The sequence below is a fragment of the Aquarana catesbeiana genome, linkage group LG02 (assembly GCF_042186555.1).
Source record: "Aquarana catesbeiana isolate 2022-GZ linkage group LG02, ASM4218655v1, whole genome shotgun sequence".
Classification (NCBI taxonomy): domain Eukaryota; kingdom Metazoa; phylum Chordata; class Amphibia; order Anura; family Ranidae; genus Aquarana; species Aquarana catesbeiana.
This window is the reverse complement of record NC_133325.1, coordinates 311,579,165-311,597,291: the sequence shown is the minus strand read 5'-3', so window position 1 is coordinate 311,597,291 and position 18,127 is coordinate 311,579,165. Positions and strand designations below refer to the sequence as shown.

General features: G+C 43.9%; 1 protein-coding gene across 2 annotated transcripts in view; it reads left to right on the top strand.

Annotated features, from left to right (window-relative positions):
* The window catches only part of LOC141127847 (lysozyme g-like), a 77,542-nt gene that overhangs the window by 30,361 nt on the left and 29,054 nt on the right, over window positions 1-18,127 (top strand). For both annotated transcript variants that reach the window (XM_073614681.1, XM_073614682.1), the window contains exon 4: window positions 14,511-14,710. In XM_073614681.1, the coding sequence (XP_073470782.1) occupies window positions 14,511-14,710 (200 nt within the window). The remainder of the gene's footprint in view (window positions 1-14,510; window positions 14,711-18,127) is intronic.

Sequence of the window (18,127 nt, the reverse complement as noted above, 5' to 3'; positions counted from 1 at the left end):
TATACCGACCTTGTCCAAATGTGTAAATCGGCTCCCAAGAAAAGAGCTAACCTCTCTAGAACAGAAGGCCCTGGATGAGTTAACCAACAACCACAATATCATCATAAAGGCAGCAGACAAGGGAGGCGGCGACAAGGGAGGCGGCATCGTAATACAGAACAGTTCAGACTACATGGCGGAATCACTCAGACTATTATCCGACACCAACACTTATTCCAAACTCACTCATGATCCCTTACCAGAATTCACCCAGAAAGCCACAAAATTAGCCCACAGAGCCCTAGAAGATGGTATTATTTCCAAAGCTGAACTGTCATTTCTCATCAAAGGTTTTCGTAAAACTCTCTATTTTTACCATTTACCAAAAATCCATAAAGACCAGTCCAACCCACCAGGCCGTCCCATAGTAGCTGCTATGGAGAGCATCACCAGCGTGTTTTCTATGTACATAGACCATTTCCTTCAACCCCTTGCATAACACCTCGAATCTTATATTAGAGATAGTACCCACCTATTGGAGATGCTTTCCTTCTACACCTGGGAACCCACCTACCAGTGGGTATCCTTGGACGTTACATCTCTATACACTTCCATCCCCCACGCAGTGGGCCTCAGATCAGTAGAATATTTTCTCTCCGAGGACCCCCTCATCAATCCCAGATAGGCACAGTACATTCTGGAGGCTACACAATTCTGTCTAGAACACAACTACTTTGAGTTTGACCACACCTTCTATCTACAAACTCAAGGCACTGCCATGGGTGCCAATTTTGCCCCAAGCTACGCCAACCTGACTATGGGCTACTGGGAACTCCAATACGTCTCACATAACAACCCTTTTGCCGCCCATATCATATATTATGGGTGCTACATCAATGATATCATTCTGATCTGGGAGGGCACATCAGAGAGTATAGAGTCCTTTGTCAAGCATTGCAACTGCAACTCCCTAGGGTTATCCTTCACCTATGTCATAGACCCTGAAAAACTAATCTTCTTGGACTATTTCATAGTGAATCTGAAATACATGCTACAAACTTTGTCAAACCCACCGCTGGGAATTCCTATATTCACTACCAGAGCTGTCACCATCCAACATGGATCAACAACATACCCAATAGCCAATTCCATAGAATTCGGTGGAATTGCACCAAGGACGAAGATTACCACATACAGGGTAAACTCCTTTCCAACAAATTTCAGGACAAAGGATACCCACCACATCTGGTACAAAAGGCCTTCCTCCTACAGGCAAAGAAACCTCCACCCAAACCCAAAACTTCAGATAATCCATAACCAACACGTTTTACTACCCAGTTTCATGATTGTCACAAGAAGATGGAGAACATCTTAGCCAAACATTGGTGCATCTTGCTTGGAGACCCCTTTCTAGGTTCTTCCCTCACCCAACTAACCAAGGTTTCATATCGTAGAGCAAAAAATATTAAAAGTAAGATAGCACCCAGTAAAATCCGTAAAGTCCCACCCACTCCAGCCTCACACATCCCCCTAATTCCATTAGTGGGAATGTACCAATGCTGGAAAAAAATTATGCCTAACGTGCAAATTTGTTGACCATGGACAAAAAAACTTCACTGTTAAAGACAAAACATACACCATAAAAGACTTTTATAATTGCTCCAGTGAATACGTGGTGTACTGCCTGACCTGCCCATGTGGTCTCTTTTATGTGGGCAGGACCATACGCCCCCTACGCCAACATTTTGGCGAACACAAGCGTTTCATAGAAAAGGGCTGGGACAAACACAGTGTCCCTCTTCATTTTTTGAAGGAACACCAAAAATCTACCACGGGCCTCAGAGTCAGGGTCATCGAGGCCATGCCCAGAGGTCTTCCTGCTGCGGAACATTTTAGACGCCTGTGTCAGCAGGAGGCCTACTGGATATATATTCATTGGGTACTCTCTCGCCAGGAGGACTCAATGAAGAATTAAAAACACATTCTTTGTTGTAGTTTACTTTTCTTCCCCTCTCCCCCCCCTTCCCCTTTCCAATCATACATTCGTTCTTCACTTTCTTAGTATATATATATATATATATATATACACACCTTGTCCATCGCTATACAAACCATGTAGAAGTTTTTTACAACATAAAAATACCCCCATGGTCCTTTGCTGTCGTATCATCCAGTCACCTGAGGGACCGCTGTCCCCTCATGGACCCAGATAGCAACTCCACCGTTCTATATAACAACTTCACCCCCCTATTCCCCCCCCTTCCCTTATGTCCCCCCTGAGCTCATCCTCATAATGTTTATCCCAGTGCTTTTTAATCTCATTTTTTATTTTTATTTTTTTCCCATTTTCTATTTCTATTCTTATTTTTATTTTTAATTTTTATGTTTCATTTTTATTTCTTATTTTTATTTTAATTTTATATTTACTTTTATTTTTATACTTATTTTTATTTCTATTTTTCATTGTTTTTTCCTATTTTTATTTTTCATTTTATTTTTTATTTTTTATTTTTATTTCATTTTTAATTTTCCACATTTTTTTCATCTTTTAAATAAATGTTTTAACTCTAATTCAACTTACTATTATTAATCTTATATTTATTAAACTTACCCCCAATTCATCATATTTTTATATATTTTTATTTATTATTCATACTTTACTTTCAGCTTTTTTGTGCTTTTTGGAAGATTGTGGGTCCGCTGGCTGTTGTGGTTCCACAGCCACAGACCTCCAGCCCATACACTTTAACCTAATTGCCTAATTGCCTCCACTATATATTCAAGCTGCTCTCCTCCAGGGAGCAAAAAGGCCAGTAGAAGGAGCTGTGAGCCCCGAGCGCGTAGCCTGTACTATCCCTGTATCATCCCCAACACCAGCCTGGACGTTTGCCGTGCATCAGTGACATCATTTCCGCTTCCGCGCTCCAGAGTGGTCAGCGTGGAGCTTTCCATGCACTGGATGCAGCGGTTCAGCCTGTTTACAGACTCCACACCCAGACGCCTGATGGAATGAAATCCGAGCCGGAAACAAGATAACAGCACATCCCAGGACACTCCCCATATCAAAGAAACACCTCCACCCTGTGAACCAGTAAGTGTAATTGTTACACTAACTTTCATTTTTGCATAAACAAGCTACCACCGGGGGGGGTTGTTGGTAGAAATTTGGGGGAGTGGCTGGTGTCGGTCCTCCACACTGTAATGTGCAGGGACACTGTGATATAAAGGGAACTGCACTGTAAAGGGGCACTGTAATTGCAGTCCCCTTTATATTACAGTGTCCCGGTACTATTGTGGCCATACAATGCTAGTACTGTCTGTCTCCTATTGTGCCCACACTGCCCAGTGACACTGACCTGCTCTCTCTGATGGTCCTGGCTCCCTATGGTGGTGGGGGTACAGCTTGGCTCTCATGGCTCTCTGGTGGTGTGGGTACAGCGTGGCGCTCTGGTGGTGTGGGTACAGCGTGACTCTCATGGCTCTCTCTGGTGGTGCGGGTACAGCGTGGCGCTCTGTTGGTGCGGGTACAGCGTGGTGCTCTGTTGGTGCGGGTACAGCGTGGCTCTCTCTGGTGGTGCGGGTACAGCGTGGCTCTCTGGTGGTGCATGTACAGTGTGACGCTCTGGTGGTGTGGGTACAGCGCGTCTCTCTCTCACTCTCTCTAGTGGTGTGGGTACAGTGTGGCTCTATCTGGTGGTGCTGGGGCTATTAGTTCCCCCAGCATAGTCCTCTTTCTTTTTCCATGTCTCCTGTAGTACCTGCTACAGTGTAGCACTACTCGGCTTGTTTCCGGGTTTTCTCTTTTCCCCAGCACAGTGCATGCTGGAGAAAAGAGAAAACCCAGAAACAAGCCGAGTAGTCCAGTACAGTGCATGCTGGGGACTGTAGGCTGTAGTCATCTCCCTGCTGAGATTAATTGGGCCTACTATCTCTGGGACTACATTTCCCATTTGCCTTCTACATGCCCCACTAGTTTTTTCTGATTGGCCCTCCGCTGTGGCCAATTGGGAGGGAAGAAGAACAAGCAGGAAGCTTTCTTCTCCCCCGTGCTGCTGACATGAGAGGGGGGGCATCCTGACAGCGGCCCGCAGCTCCCCCCCCCCCTTACCCCACTGTGCGGACACCTATGGCTGGAGGAGGAGCAGTCCGTAGGGGCCTAGAGCGGAACTGTCAGCTCGGCTCTGAGCCTGAGCTGTGTGTGAGAGAAACACAGCTCAGCCCATGCAGCCACAAGTTCCGCCGAAGAAACAGGCACAGCCGCATAGCGGTAGGCGAGTGGCGGCTGTGGTCTGTGTTAACCCTGTCCATGCTCGGTCTGCCCTATGTCCGGGCCTAGATAGATAGATAGATAGATAGATAGATAGATATGAGAGGGAGAGAGAGATATATATATATATATATATATATATATATATATATATATATGCACACACATACAAAAAAATTATATATATAAAAAAGGATGGATATATATATACAGTATATATATATATATATATATATATATATATATATATATATATATATATATATATATATATATATATATATATACACAGTGTATATATAATAACATGCAGATTAGGTGCTAGAGGGTACTGACATTGCAATTAGTCTGGATCTGTATGTGAAACTGAGATAATGTATAAGCCACACTGAAGTGCGTTTTTTTTTATATGTGTAGCACTGAAAATTTTTGCTTCTAGTCATATGTATTGCTGAAAGGGTAATAGGTTGGTATATGGCGCCATCTAGCGGCCAAAATATAAAAGTACAACACCTTTATTTTTCATCATTATAAGAAGTGACATGGAAGTGTTTGATTGTTTACTTTTGGACATTAACTTGACCTACCCACAATGCCCATGAACCTCAGGGAAACTGAACTGCATTGTGGGAAGGATATAAAAGGGCTGGGAGCGGCCATCTTAGCTCTCTTGTTCCTGGGACGCGTGGCCTGCCAGCAGGACTCTGTGGATGTGTGTGTCCCACAGAGTTGCGGCCTACCCTGTAAGGGAGCAGAACAGCAGCCAGCGATCCTGCCATAGATCACAGTGTGCTGGAGCAACAGAGTGATCGTTCCGGAGACCCGTGAAGGAGGTAACCGAGGACTCCTGGTCATCAGTGAACAGAACAGCGTAACAGCGTGGTTGCAATTCCATACAGACTGAGAACTTGCGGAACGGAGACACCCATCTGTCTGCATCCAGTGCGGTGAGAGGGCTAACGCCCAGAAGTTTGTTCCACACTACACACATTTAGATTGATTACAGAGTGTTGCTGGGACTGATAGTCCCACGGAACAATTCAGTGGGGAAAAATCACATTTGCACAGACTTCAAATCAGACTTCATTATCCAGGGATTGATACTGGATGTTTGTTCCCTTTGAGTAGGAGTATTCAATCAATTTGCCTGATTCTAATTACTTTTGTGCACCATCCTGCACCGCGCTATTGATCACAAACCTTGTGGATTACAAATATTGATATTTTTAGCTAGCGGAAGACTGAAGACAACAGGACTATTTCTTCCATTGCAAGGCCTTGCATTTAGTCACAAAAGAGAGTGACTGCACTGTCAAAGCAGGGGGAGCTCCCTAGTGTCTATATTGTGGGGTATTTATATTCCTGTGTCTTTGCGCTTGCTACAGTGTACTGGAGGTGGGAAGGTAGGAGTTAAAACAATTTCACCCTGAACACTGGTTCCACCTGGAGACGCATCAATAGGGGGTCTATTAAAAAAAAAAAAAAAAAAAATATATATATATATATATATATATATATATATATATATATATATATATATATATATGTGTGTGTGTGTATATGTACAAAGATTGTTGTGAATATTTACTGTACTGTCCCACTATGTTGGTGTGATAGTATAGTCACTGTAGTAACCTTTAAAATATCAGTTCAGTAAAAGAAGTCATTTTGGTTAATCACAACATTTTTGTGTGCAGTGTTGTCTTTCTCCTGCAGGTGGAGCAACAAACAATCCAGGTAGATACATATAAATGTAATAGAGATATTGTGAGCTATAATTTGTATCAGTATAACTACAACACTGCACTACAGCTGTGTCAAGGGGATTGAACAAGTTTAAAATGGGTGTAAGAGATCAGAGAACAGGCCTGATCAAAATCAGCAGCTCCTTCGGGAGTAAGTGCTACATGTGGAGGCTCGTCCGGGATAACTGTCTCTCTGAAGTCAAGCACCCCCTTAGGAGCCATAGAATGGATCCCCCACCGTAGCGCAGTGTGAGGTAGAAGGCACACGCTCAGAAGTGAGCGTGGCGATTGAGCTCTGGGGAGATGTCTGGGAGAAAGAGCAGATTAACCGAGTGGTGAAAACAATGTCCCCAGACCAAAAAGCAAAGGTGATTGCTGTCAGACCGGATCATGAGACATTCCGCACTTACGCGTTATTAGAATGGAGAAAGGGAGTTCCAGAAAACTTCAATGGAACAAGTGTTGAACTAGCTGATAAGACAAAATTTTATTTGACCCATCCAGGGGGACCGGAAGAAAGCCCTACCACCCTCCCACAGATGAGATCAGCTAAAGTTAAGGTTCCCTCACAGTCAGTTCTGGCTGCAATCGAACCAGAACTCTTAAGAGCCCTGGGGAACTTTGTGTCCCAATGTCAAAAAGGAAACACAACATACTCAGGGACTGGGTATCGAAAACTGGGTATTTTCTCAGGCCGATGGCCTGTACCTCCAGAGGAGGACACCTTTGAAGAGTGGTTAGAACAGACCACGCAAGCTTTGGATGAGTGGGACATCCCTGAAAAGCACAAAAAACAGCGGATTACTGAGAGTTTAAAAAGGCCTGCTTCAGAGGCTATCCAAATTTTGAAACTCAGAAAACAGAACTGTGTAGCCCAAGACTACATAGATATCCTGCAAGATGTGTTCGGACGTGCTGAAAAAGTCTCGGATCTGATTTATCAACTGGAACACACCTATCAAGATGCAGGGGAAAAACTGTCAGAATATATGAGACGGTTGGACAAGGTCATTCACCAGATCTTGTTGAAGGGGCTAGATCCTTGTGAGGTGTATGAAATTCGAGCCAAACAAGTTTTAAGGGGTGCCCAGCCTTTGGACCCCATCACGCTCCAGTTAAGAACTCGTCAAGACGGAGGCATATTTAAATATCCTGACCTGATTCGGATTGTACAGGAAGAAGAAGCTATCCTGGAAACGGAGAAGGAAAAGACTCAAGAGCCTAAACACGCTGTTGGAGTCAGGACAGTTAGTGTAATGGATGATGATCCTCAGATCGAGCTCCTTAAGACCCAGGTGGCACAGTTAATGGAGATGATGGCACTGTTGACCGCAAAATCCCTTACTCCGCCCAATGGAGGGACTAAAAAAAACTGAAAATGTGTCAGATTCCACCCTTCAGAGGAAATCTGGGCTTTGTTTCAACTGTGGAAGGGCTGGACATTATAGAAAAGTGTGCCCAAGCCCAAGGGCAGCAGTAAGACGCCAAAAGCCGGCGGAAAACTTCAAAGGGCCCCAGTGAAGGAGTCAACTGGGTGCCCTGTAACAGCCGCCAACTCCAACAAAACCCAGGCACACCAAGTTCTGAGGGTAAGAGAGAGAACGAAGTTGAGTAAGCGCTCATGGAAACGAGGAGTCAAGATAAGCACTAGCAAGCAAATTAAGCCCAACACTCATTGTGGATTCCCTCCCAAGCTAGTAGGACCCTCTCCAATCATCCCAATCCAGGTGGAAGGAATCTACGCCAAAGCACTGCTGGATACTGGAGCCCAAGTGACTTTATTATACAAAGATTTTAATGAGAAGCACCTCAAACATCTGCCCCTGCAAAAGTTGGAGGAATTGGAGATATGGGGCCTGGGTACCCAGAACTTCCCTTACGAGGGGTTCATCCCTATCAAACTCACCTTTGACCCGAGTGTGGCTGGAAAGGCGGCGACTTTTGACACCCTGGCGGTGGTGTGTCCTCGCCCCCCAGGGGCTCACGGAAGCTCCCTTATCATCGGGACAAATACTGATCTGGTCAGAAGGCTTTTGACACCGCTTGTGCAGAAGGAAAGTGCCCAGGCCATGAAGGTACACCCCATGCTAACCCAAGTGTACAAGAATATAGTGCACGAGCAGAAGGCCCCACTGGAAGGGGTGGGAAAGATTTGGCTTTTAGACCGGGGTGAAGAACTGCTACAATCGGGTGAAGTGATATGCTTGAAAGCCTCTGTCAAGTTGAGCTGGAGACAATCTAGTCCTTTTATTGTCTTGGAGACGGACACTCAAGAAGAAGATATCGGTCTAGAAGTAATCCCAAAAGTGTTATCAACCAAGGCATTTAAGAGAAGCAGAGGGAGAGTCTTGGTCAGTGTTCAAAACACGACAGGTTTGCCTGTGAAGATACCAGCAAGGATGCTGCTTGGACAGGCAAATCAAGCGACCCCGGTCTCACCATGTGATGTCAAAAGAGGACCAGAGGGGGAGATTCCCCTAGAAGACTTCTACCCGAAGAACACCTCTCTTACACCTGCTTGGATGGAGAGGGCCAAAGCCCAGCTCATAAGATGAAGAGAGGCTTTTTCAAGAAGTGAGTTTGATGTGGGGTATCCCAAGAGCGCTGAACACAAGATCTGGCTGGAGGAAGACAAACCTTTTCGAAAAAGGGTCAGGAGGATCCCATTGGGAGATCTTGAGGACCTCCGAGAACAGCTGGCTGAGCTGAAAAGGACTGGGATTATCAGGGAGTCCAGGAGTCAATACGCCTCCCCGATAGTGGTAGTGAGGAAAAAGAATGAGTCGTTACGGCTGTGTATTGACTATAGGACACTGAACCGACAGACCATTCCCGATCAGTACACTACCCCTCGTATAGAAGATGCCTTACAGAGCCTGTCAGGGGCAAAGTGGTTCAGTGTGTTAGACTTAAAGAGTGGTTATTACCAGATCCCCATGAGTCCTGAAGTCTGGGGCTCCGGCAACTTTTCAGCGGCTAATGGAAAACACAGTAGGTGACATGAACTTGATTGAGGTGCTAGTATACTTGGATGATATCATAGTGTTTGGCTAAACTCTCGAAGAGCATGAAGAGCGTCTGGAAAAGGTTCTGAAGAGATTACATGATGAGGGCTTGAAGCTTTCTATGGAGAAGTGTCAGTTCTATAAGCCTTCAGTGAACTATTTGGGGCACATTGTGTCTGAAGAAGGAGTGGCAACAGACCCCAAAAAGTTGGAAGCTGTTACCTCTTGGCCCAGGCCCACGAATGTGACTGAGCTCAGGTCATTTCTGGGTTTCTGCTAATATTGGGAAGAACTACCCCACTCATAAACTTGAGTTTCTGGCCTTGAAGTGGGTTGTGGTGGACAAGTTGAGAGATTACCTGTATGGTGCAGAATTTGTGGTCAAAACAGACAACAACCCCCTCACATACTTGCTCACCACCGCAAAGTTGGATGCCACAGGTCACAGGTGGTTGGCTGCTCTTTCAGCATTTTCCTTCAGCCTGAAATACAAATCAGGAGTGGGTAACAGAGATGCAGATGCACTGTCGAGAAGACCCCACAGCCCCCTGAGCTCTCAAGAAGATTGGACTCCGCTTGCCCCAGAAGGGGTAAGAGCCCTTTGTGAAAGAGCGGAGCGGCGGGAGAGGGGTGGAGCCAGAGCTGAAGAGGTTGGGGTGTCTACAGCAGGGGTGCCAAAGTGTTACTGTAATATCTCCCAGATTGCAGCAGAAGGTCTACCTAAGTTATCAAGAAAATACCTTAAGAGAGACCAACAGGAAGATCCACTCTGTAGCTTGATACTGGAGGCTTTGGAGGGTCAGCACCCCGATCTACTTCTCAAAAGCACCCGGAGGGAAGCTCAGTTGCTGCATAAAGAGTGGAGTCGGTTACAGTTGCAACAAGGAGTGATCTACCGAAGGGGCCCCTCTGAAGATCTTGAGAAGTGGCAACTGTTTCTGCCAGAGAAACATAGGGAGAAAGTGCTAATTGCCCTGCATGATTATCATGGCCATCTGGGGTCAGAAAGAACTCTTCAACTGATACGGGGTAGATTCTATTGGCCTTACATGAGGAAAGAAGTGGAGAGTTACTGTCACTCCTGTAATAGGTGTATACAGAGAAAGACTTTGCCTCAGCGAGCCTCCCCAAGGGGTCATTTATCAAGCCAAGGTCCAATGGATTTAGTTTGCATAGATTTCCTGTGTTTAGAATCCGACTTGATGGACAAGGAAATATCTTGGTAGTCACCGACCATTTTACCAGGTATGCTCAGGCCTTCTCCACTAAAGATCAAAAAGCAGTCACAGTGGCGAAGACGCTAGTGGAAGTTTTTCGTCCATTTTATTACCACAGAGGATTCACTCAGATCAGGGGAGGGACTTTGAGAGTACGCTCATCGGGAGATTGTTGGATCTATTGGGAATTCAGAAGTCTAGAACTACCCCTTATCACCCACAAAGAGATCCTCAGTCGGAGAGGTTTAATAGAACCCTTCTAAATATGTTGGGGACACTGACCTCTGAACAAAAGCCCAACTGGAGTAAGCATATCACTGCTCTGGTACATGCGTATAATAGCACCAAGAGTGATCTTACAGGATATTCACCCTATGTTTGGGCGAGAGGCCAGATTACCATTTGACCTGACTTCTCTGGACCATACCTCAGAGACCTCTCATTGAGGATACGCAAATAGGCTGCGGAAGAGTCTGAAGATTGCTTATGAGAAGGCTTGGGCTATGTCAAACAGAGGGAGTAGAAATAAGAGGAACTTTTACCTCAAAGTAAGTATTCAAGATCTACAATCTGGTGACCGAGTTCTATTAAGAAATCCGGGTATTCCTGGGAAACACAAGCTGGCTAATCGCTGGAGGTCACAGCCATTCATTGTATGTAGACAACTTCCATGGCTCCCAGTATTTGAAATTAGACCAGAAGGAAGTGCTGGACCAGTTAAGACTTGGCATCGGAATCACCTTTTACCCCTCACCGAAGCAGTCAGGATAATTCCTGAGGAGGAGTTATCATCTACATCCAATGTTGCACGTCGGCCTGTAACTAGGTCTCAGCCTGGATCTTTGACAACTGAGGATAATGTGGAGAAAGACATGGACATCAGCTGGTTGTGGTCGTCTGATACACCAGAAGCTGAAAGGAGTGTTTCATTCCAGACAGAGAAGATAGTGAGGCCCTCAGGCCAGAAGCTCCAGAGTTTGTACCACTGTCTGAACGTTCTGAAGAGTGTTTGTCCCCCACTGACTTTGAGGAACTGAGGTCTGTAATAGAAGAAAATAGTGTTTGCCCAGAAGTAGTGGACACACCAAGAAAACAAAGAGGAAAGAGGAACATTCGCCCACACAAAACACTAACATATGATACACTGGGCGAATGTCCTGAAGTAGCTAAGGTTACCAGTAGAAGGAATGTCGAAGAGCCTAGTTCCTCAATTGTCAATTTAGAAAGAGAGAGCCCTGTTTCACCCCTTGACACATCTGTATCTGATACCAAGGTGACAGTTGTGGGTACACAGAATAGCTTCCCAACACCTGAGAATTGGTGGGAGGCTCCTCTGTCGGTCTTGTGCACTCGTCTAGAGGCCAAAATGTGTAGCAGAAACAGGGTCTTGCATATCTTTGGGGACCAAAGACTCAAAGCAGGGGGAGTATGTAGCGCTGACAATTTTTGCTTCTAGTCATATGTATTGCTGTAAGGGTAATAAGTTGGTATATGGCGCCATCTAGCGGCCAAAATATAAAAGTACAACACCTTTATTTTTCATCATTATAAGAAGTGACATGGAAGTATTTGTTTACTTTTGGACATTAACTTGACCTACCCACAATGCCAATGAACCTCAGGGGAACTGAACTGCATTGTGGGAAGGATATAAAAGGGCTGGGAGCGGCTATCTTAGCTCTCTTGTTCCTGGGACGCGTGGCCTGCCAGCAGGACTCTGTGGGTGTGTGTGTCCCACAGAGTTGCGGCCTACCCTGTGAAGGAGCGGAACAGCAACCAGCGATCCTGCCATAGATCACAGTGATCGTTCCGGAGACCTGTGAAGGAGGTAACCGAGGACTACTGGTCGTCAGTGAACGGAACAGCGTAACAGTGTGGTTGTAACGCCATACAGACTGAGAACTTGCGGAACGGAGACACCCATCTGTCTGGATCCAGTGCAGTGAGAGGTCTAATGCCCAGAAGTTTGTTCCACACTACACACATTTAGATTGATTACAGAGTGTTGCTGGGACTGATAGTCCCACGGAACAATTCAGTGGGGAAAAAAATCACATTTGCACAGACTTCAAATCAGACTTCATTATCCAGGGATTGATACTAGATGTTTGTTCCCTTTGAGTAGGAGTATTCAATCAATTCGCCTGATTCTAATTACTTTTGTGCACCATCCTGCACCGCGCTATTGATCACAAACCTTGTGGATTACGAATATTGATTTTTTTTAGCTAGCGGAAGACTGATGACAACAGGACTATTTCTTCCATTGCAAGGCCTTGCATTTAGTCACAAAAGAGAGTGACTGCACTGTCAAATCAGGGGGAGCTCCCTAGTGTCTATATTGTGGGGTAGTTATATTCCTGTGTCTTTGCGCTTGCTACAGTGTGCTGGAGGTGGGAAGGTATCCAGAGTTAAGACAATTTCACTTTGAACACTGGTCCCACCTGGAGACCCATCAATAGGGGGTCTATTCAAGAAAACTATATATATATATATATATATATATATATATATATATATATATATATATATATATATATATATGTATATGTGTGTAGCGCTGGTAGATTTTCAATCTACTGCTTATAGGTAAATTTAGTGGGTTATCTGTTTATACATAGTCAGATTTGCCTCTGTTCCAGCTTGGCTGAGTTGCATGTAGTTTCGCACTGTGCCTGTGGATGTCGTTGTCACCATGGGTCGGTGTTGGAAAGGCAACGGTGTTGAATCGTATGAGTGCTCCTCTGTCCCGGAGATAACTCGGTGGAGGTGGTCCTCCGAGTTGCATTCTGGGAGAGGGTATTTATGGGACAGACGCCATGTTTTAGGGTTCGTTTCGTTCCACCTGCTGGCCCTCCTGGCCGACAGGTATTTGCTAAGAGTACTACCTCGTGGTCCTCCGATTTGGAGGCCCATGTCGCTGCAGCGTGTGGGTGGGCCCAGAAGCCTGTCTGGGGCCTACTACAGTGGCAGAGGAATGGTCCTGGGCTGTCTGTCCTACGGGAAGAAGCTGGACAACTGAGAAGATCCCAGGGGAGGACCCGTCATGGAAGGATCATGCAGAGTGCTGGTCTGGAGAGGACGCATCCTAAAGTAATCCTTAGTACTGCCGGGTCGGCTTAAAGGTTCTAGTGGTGTGTTTGCTGTTCATCATAAACCATTACATCCTGTGGCAGAGGATCGTACGGGTTTTGTTCAATCAAATCTGTGGCAGAGACTTTTGTTCGTTCTGCGTACTGGCTGCTAGGTTAGTGAGAGAAACCTATCCAGGCGGGCAAAGATTCAACTCTACAGAGAAAGTATATTCATCTACAAGCTTTCAATTCCTAATACTACACTAAGAAAAGGTATTTGAACTGCCCTGCAACTTTCCTTCTACCTCTTTCCTGCTACTTCCTTCAATTTACGTTTATTAAAGCATTGGAAAAGATACTCAAGTGTCCGGTGCCTACATTGTCTGGTGTTAAACTCAACGGGACCCTAGACCCTGTTCTGGTGAAATAGAGGTAACGAAGGTGACGGTAACAGCCCGCTTTAAACCAGCAGCTCCACCGTGAGTTATTGCTACATACAGTATATATATATATATATATATATATATATATATATATATATATATATATATGTACAAAGATTGTTGTGAATATTTACTGTACTGTCGCACTACATTGGTGTGATAGTACAGTCACTGTAGTAACTTTTAAATATCAGTTCAGTAAAAGAAGTCATTTTGGTAAATCACAAAATTTTGTGTGCAGTGTTGTCTTTCTCCTGCAGGTGGAGCAACAAACAATCCAGGTAGATATATATAATTGTAATAGAGATATTGCGAGCTATAATTTGTATCAGTATCACTACAACACTGCACTACAGCTGTGTCAAGGGGATTGAACAAGTTTAAAAGGGGTGTAAGAGATCAGAGAACAGGCCAGATCAAAATCAGCAGCTCCTTCGGGGGTAAGTGCTGCATATGACAACTTATAGGCTTGCATGGAGAACATGCACTGCATGAATATGCAATGCGTAAATATGGCTGCCCCATGTAAGGACAGTTTTTTAAAACCTTAACGCATATTGATCAAATTGATAAGTTCAAAGAAATCTTACTTATTTTTCATCTTTATCTAAAAACCACTAACATTCCCTGTAACAAATATTTTGTTCATTTTCTTATTGGTTATCAGTATACATTTTCAAAGCTGTATCTTGAGTTTTGGTCAAATTTATAATTTTGCTTGCTATATAAAAACATTCCGCTAATATCTTCAATGACAAAGTTCTTTTTACTTTCTTAAAGGAGTAATAGCATCTGAAAAACTGGCAGAAACAGATCTGCAAAGGGTAAACTCTTATAAGGAGAAGATCATGTCTGTGTCCAGGAAAACTGGTATGGATCCAGCTATAATTGCAGCAATCATGTCTCGTGAATCACGTGCTGGAAATGTTTTGGACGCCAATCATGAGGGTGATAATGGCAATGCTTTTGGCCTGATGCAGGTAATCAAAGGTTTCCATTACTGGTAAAATGAATAAGCAGCACACTGGAAATGCTGATGAAATATAATTTATGGCAATAAAAATACAGACAAGTATGCACAATATATAAACTGTACTACATTTTTACAAATCACACTTGCATACAACAGTAATACACACACCAGTTAACCCCCCTGGCGGTATTCCCGAGTCTGGCTCGGGGTGGATTTTCAATACCAAAAGCGGTAACCCCGAGCCAGACTCGGGATCGCATCGCAGGATCCATGTAGATCCATGTAGAGGTTACTTACCTTGTCCCCTGGATCCTGCGATGTCTCCCCGCTGTGATCGGCGAGCCGCCGTGTCTCGCTTGATTCACAGTGCGGAGCTCCGTTCCCTGCGAGCGTTGCGACGCACGGGGATGGAGTTCGGCGCCAAATTCAAAAAGTAAAAAACACAGTATAGATACAGTACACTGTAATCTTACAGATTACAGTACTGTATCAAATAATTATATATCCCCTTTGTCCCTAGTGGTCTGTCCAGGGCCCTGCATGCAGTTTTATATTATAAACACTATTCTTTCTGCCAGGAAACTGGAGATTGTCCATAGCAACCAAAAAATGTCCGTTTACATCAAAAGTGCTTTTAGACCAGCTAGAAAACAGCGATAATAAATCAGAATCACTTGCAGAATTGAGCGATAGTGATTTGTGGGGAAATCCATCATCAAACACTGAAAGTAACGAAAGCAACAATTCTGCAACTGAGCAAATTTCAGTGTTTTTTATTTGATTATATTATTGAATAATTTTTATTATTATATTATTATAATTATTTATAGTTATTTATTATATTATAATTTTTTATTTCGTTTTTCAAACTTTATCATACCCGAGATTGTCTATTAGACCATTGTTTGGACAGATTTAAGTGAATTATTCCTAAGAATTACCGGCCTACAATATAAAACGCCAAATTTCCATGCAAAATAATTATACCGCTTTCAGCATCAAAAATCTGAAATAATCATACCGCCAGGGAGGTTAAAGCTGCAGGAACTGAATATAGAAAAGTGAAGACATTAACCACTTCAGCCCCAGAAGATTTTACCCCCTTCCTGACCAGAGCACTTTTTACAATTTGGCACTGCGTCGCTTTAACTGACAATTGCACGGTCATGCAATGCTGTACCCAAACAAAATTGACGTCCTTTTTTTCCCACAAATAGAGCTTTCTTTTGGTGGTATTTGATCATCTCTGTGTTTTGTTTTTTTTGCGCTATAAACAAAAAAAGAGCGACAATTTATGAAAAAAAAAACACAATATTTTGTACTTTTGCTATAATAAATAAGCTAATTTTTTCCTCAGTTTAGGCCGATATGTATTCTTCTACACATTTTTGGTAATAAAAAAATTGCAATAAGCCTATATTGATTGGTTTGGGCAAAAGTTATAGCATCTACAAAATAGGGGAAAGATTTATGGCATTTGTTTTACTAGTAAGGGTGGTGATCATGGATTTTTATGGGGACTGCGACATTATGGCAGACAGATCGGACATTTTTGGAACATTTTTGGGACCATTGGCACTTATACAGCGATCAGTGCTATAAAAATGCACTGATTACTGTGTAAATGTCACTGGCAGGGAATGGGTTAACACTAGGGGCGATCAAGGGGTTTATTGTGTGTCCTAGGGAGTGATTCTAACTGTGGGGGGGGTGGGACTGCCTGAGCGAGGAGACCAATGGTTGTTTATACTCAGTATGAACAACAGATCGCTGTCCTCACCCCTGACAGCATGGGGATCTGTCCGTTTTCATTAACATTCACATCTGTGTGGAGCGATCGCGGGCACTCGCATCAGCGTCGGGCTGCGGTGGTCAAAAGTCAAACCAACGTAAGGTAACGACGTTTCGCCCAGGGGAGCCAACCTGCCGCAGTTGTACTGCTGGTCGGGAATGGGTTAAGGTGAAAATTTTTCTGTGCTGCAGCAGCTCTCCAGAGCCCCCCCTCCCCTTTTTCTTATCTGAACCCAATCATTCCAGCATTGAGGACGAGCCCAGCAGCTCCAGCCACTGTCTCGGGTTCTCATTGGATAGATTGATAGCAGCAGGGGCCATTGGCTCCCACTGCTGTCAATCAAATCCAGTGACACGGGAGCCAGGGGGTGGGGCCTAGTCCTGCTGTCTGTGTCAATGGACGCAGCAGCAGGACTCGGAAGCGCGCCCTCACGAGTGCCCCCGTGGAAAGCGACTCCCCATGTGGGGGTACTCGATGAGGAGGAGCCAGGAGCACCACCAGGGAACCCCAGAAAAGCAGGATCAGGATCAAAACCCTTGCACAGAGCAGGTAAGTATAACATGTTTGTTATTTTTTTAAAAAATATGAACCTTTACAATCACTTTAAGGTGCTATTAATGTTTTGGTTATATTGAAGGTGAGTGAGAAAATCCAGACAGCCGCACTCCAGGAGGATGTGGTTCAAAAATTATTTATTGTAATATGGGAAATCTCCATCTAATAACATGTATATGTATACACATATATATATCCATACATAAAAACATTTTTTATTATTTTTTACTTATTCATATACGTCACCTCCTATCAGACTATTCTGTATCAAGTAATATATATATATGTATCTAAATCCAGCAAGTGACAAACTGTAGAATATTCTAATAGAAAAGAGGTGTGTATATACAAATAAATATACAAGACCTGTAGGGACCGTGCTAATTAGGACATGCCAATTAGGACAATATACCCACGATCAGACTATTTAAAATGCATGAGTCCAACTGAATATATGTTAAACAAGTTTATAATGGTTTTAATTGGGTTAAGCAACCGTGTAGATATATTTAAAATGCACATCGCCCTACGTCCAGGTAACTAACCACGGGTGTGTTGTATAATATTTAATGATTAGTTAAACTATTGTTGACAATAGAATAAACCCCATGGGAAGAGAAGGGGAAGAAAAAGAGGGGGGGGGGGAGGGGGGGGAACAGAAAAACGGGAAAGAGAAGGGGAGAGAGAACTCGCACAGGGTCACCTGTCATGTTTTGTAAAAGGATCAGTAACATCTATAGGCGCCTTGTAGCCTTTTAATCCAACTATAGCACAATTCAGCTCTAACGATTTTTAAAGATGTCTGAATGTGTATGTGTGTGTAGATGGATGTGATCGTTTAGACAGGAAACCGCAAACCACGTCAAACCCCATATATATGTTAGTTAAATATATGTCAAAGCTGCCGCTGTGTGAATGGACACAGCGATCTGTCACAATGAAGGACAGACTAGATTAAAGTGATAAAGAGGCAAAAACAACACAGAGATCTGGAGTTGGGATCTTTACTAAGCAGTATATGTAATAGAAAAAATTCAGGCATTTAAGGAGAAGGAGGAGATGGAAAGAGCAAACAGA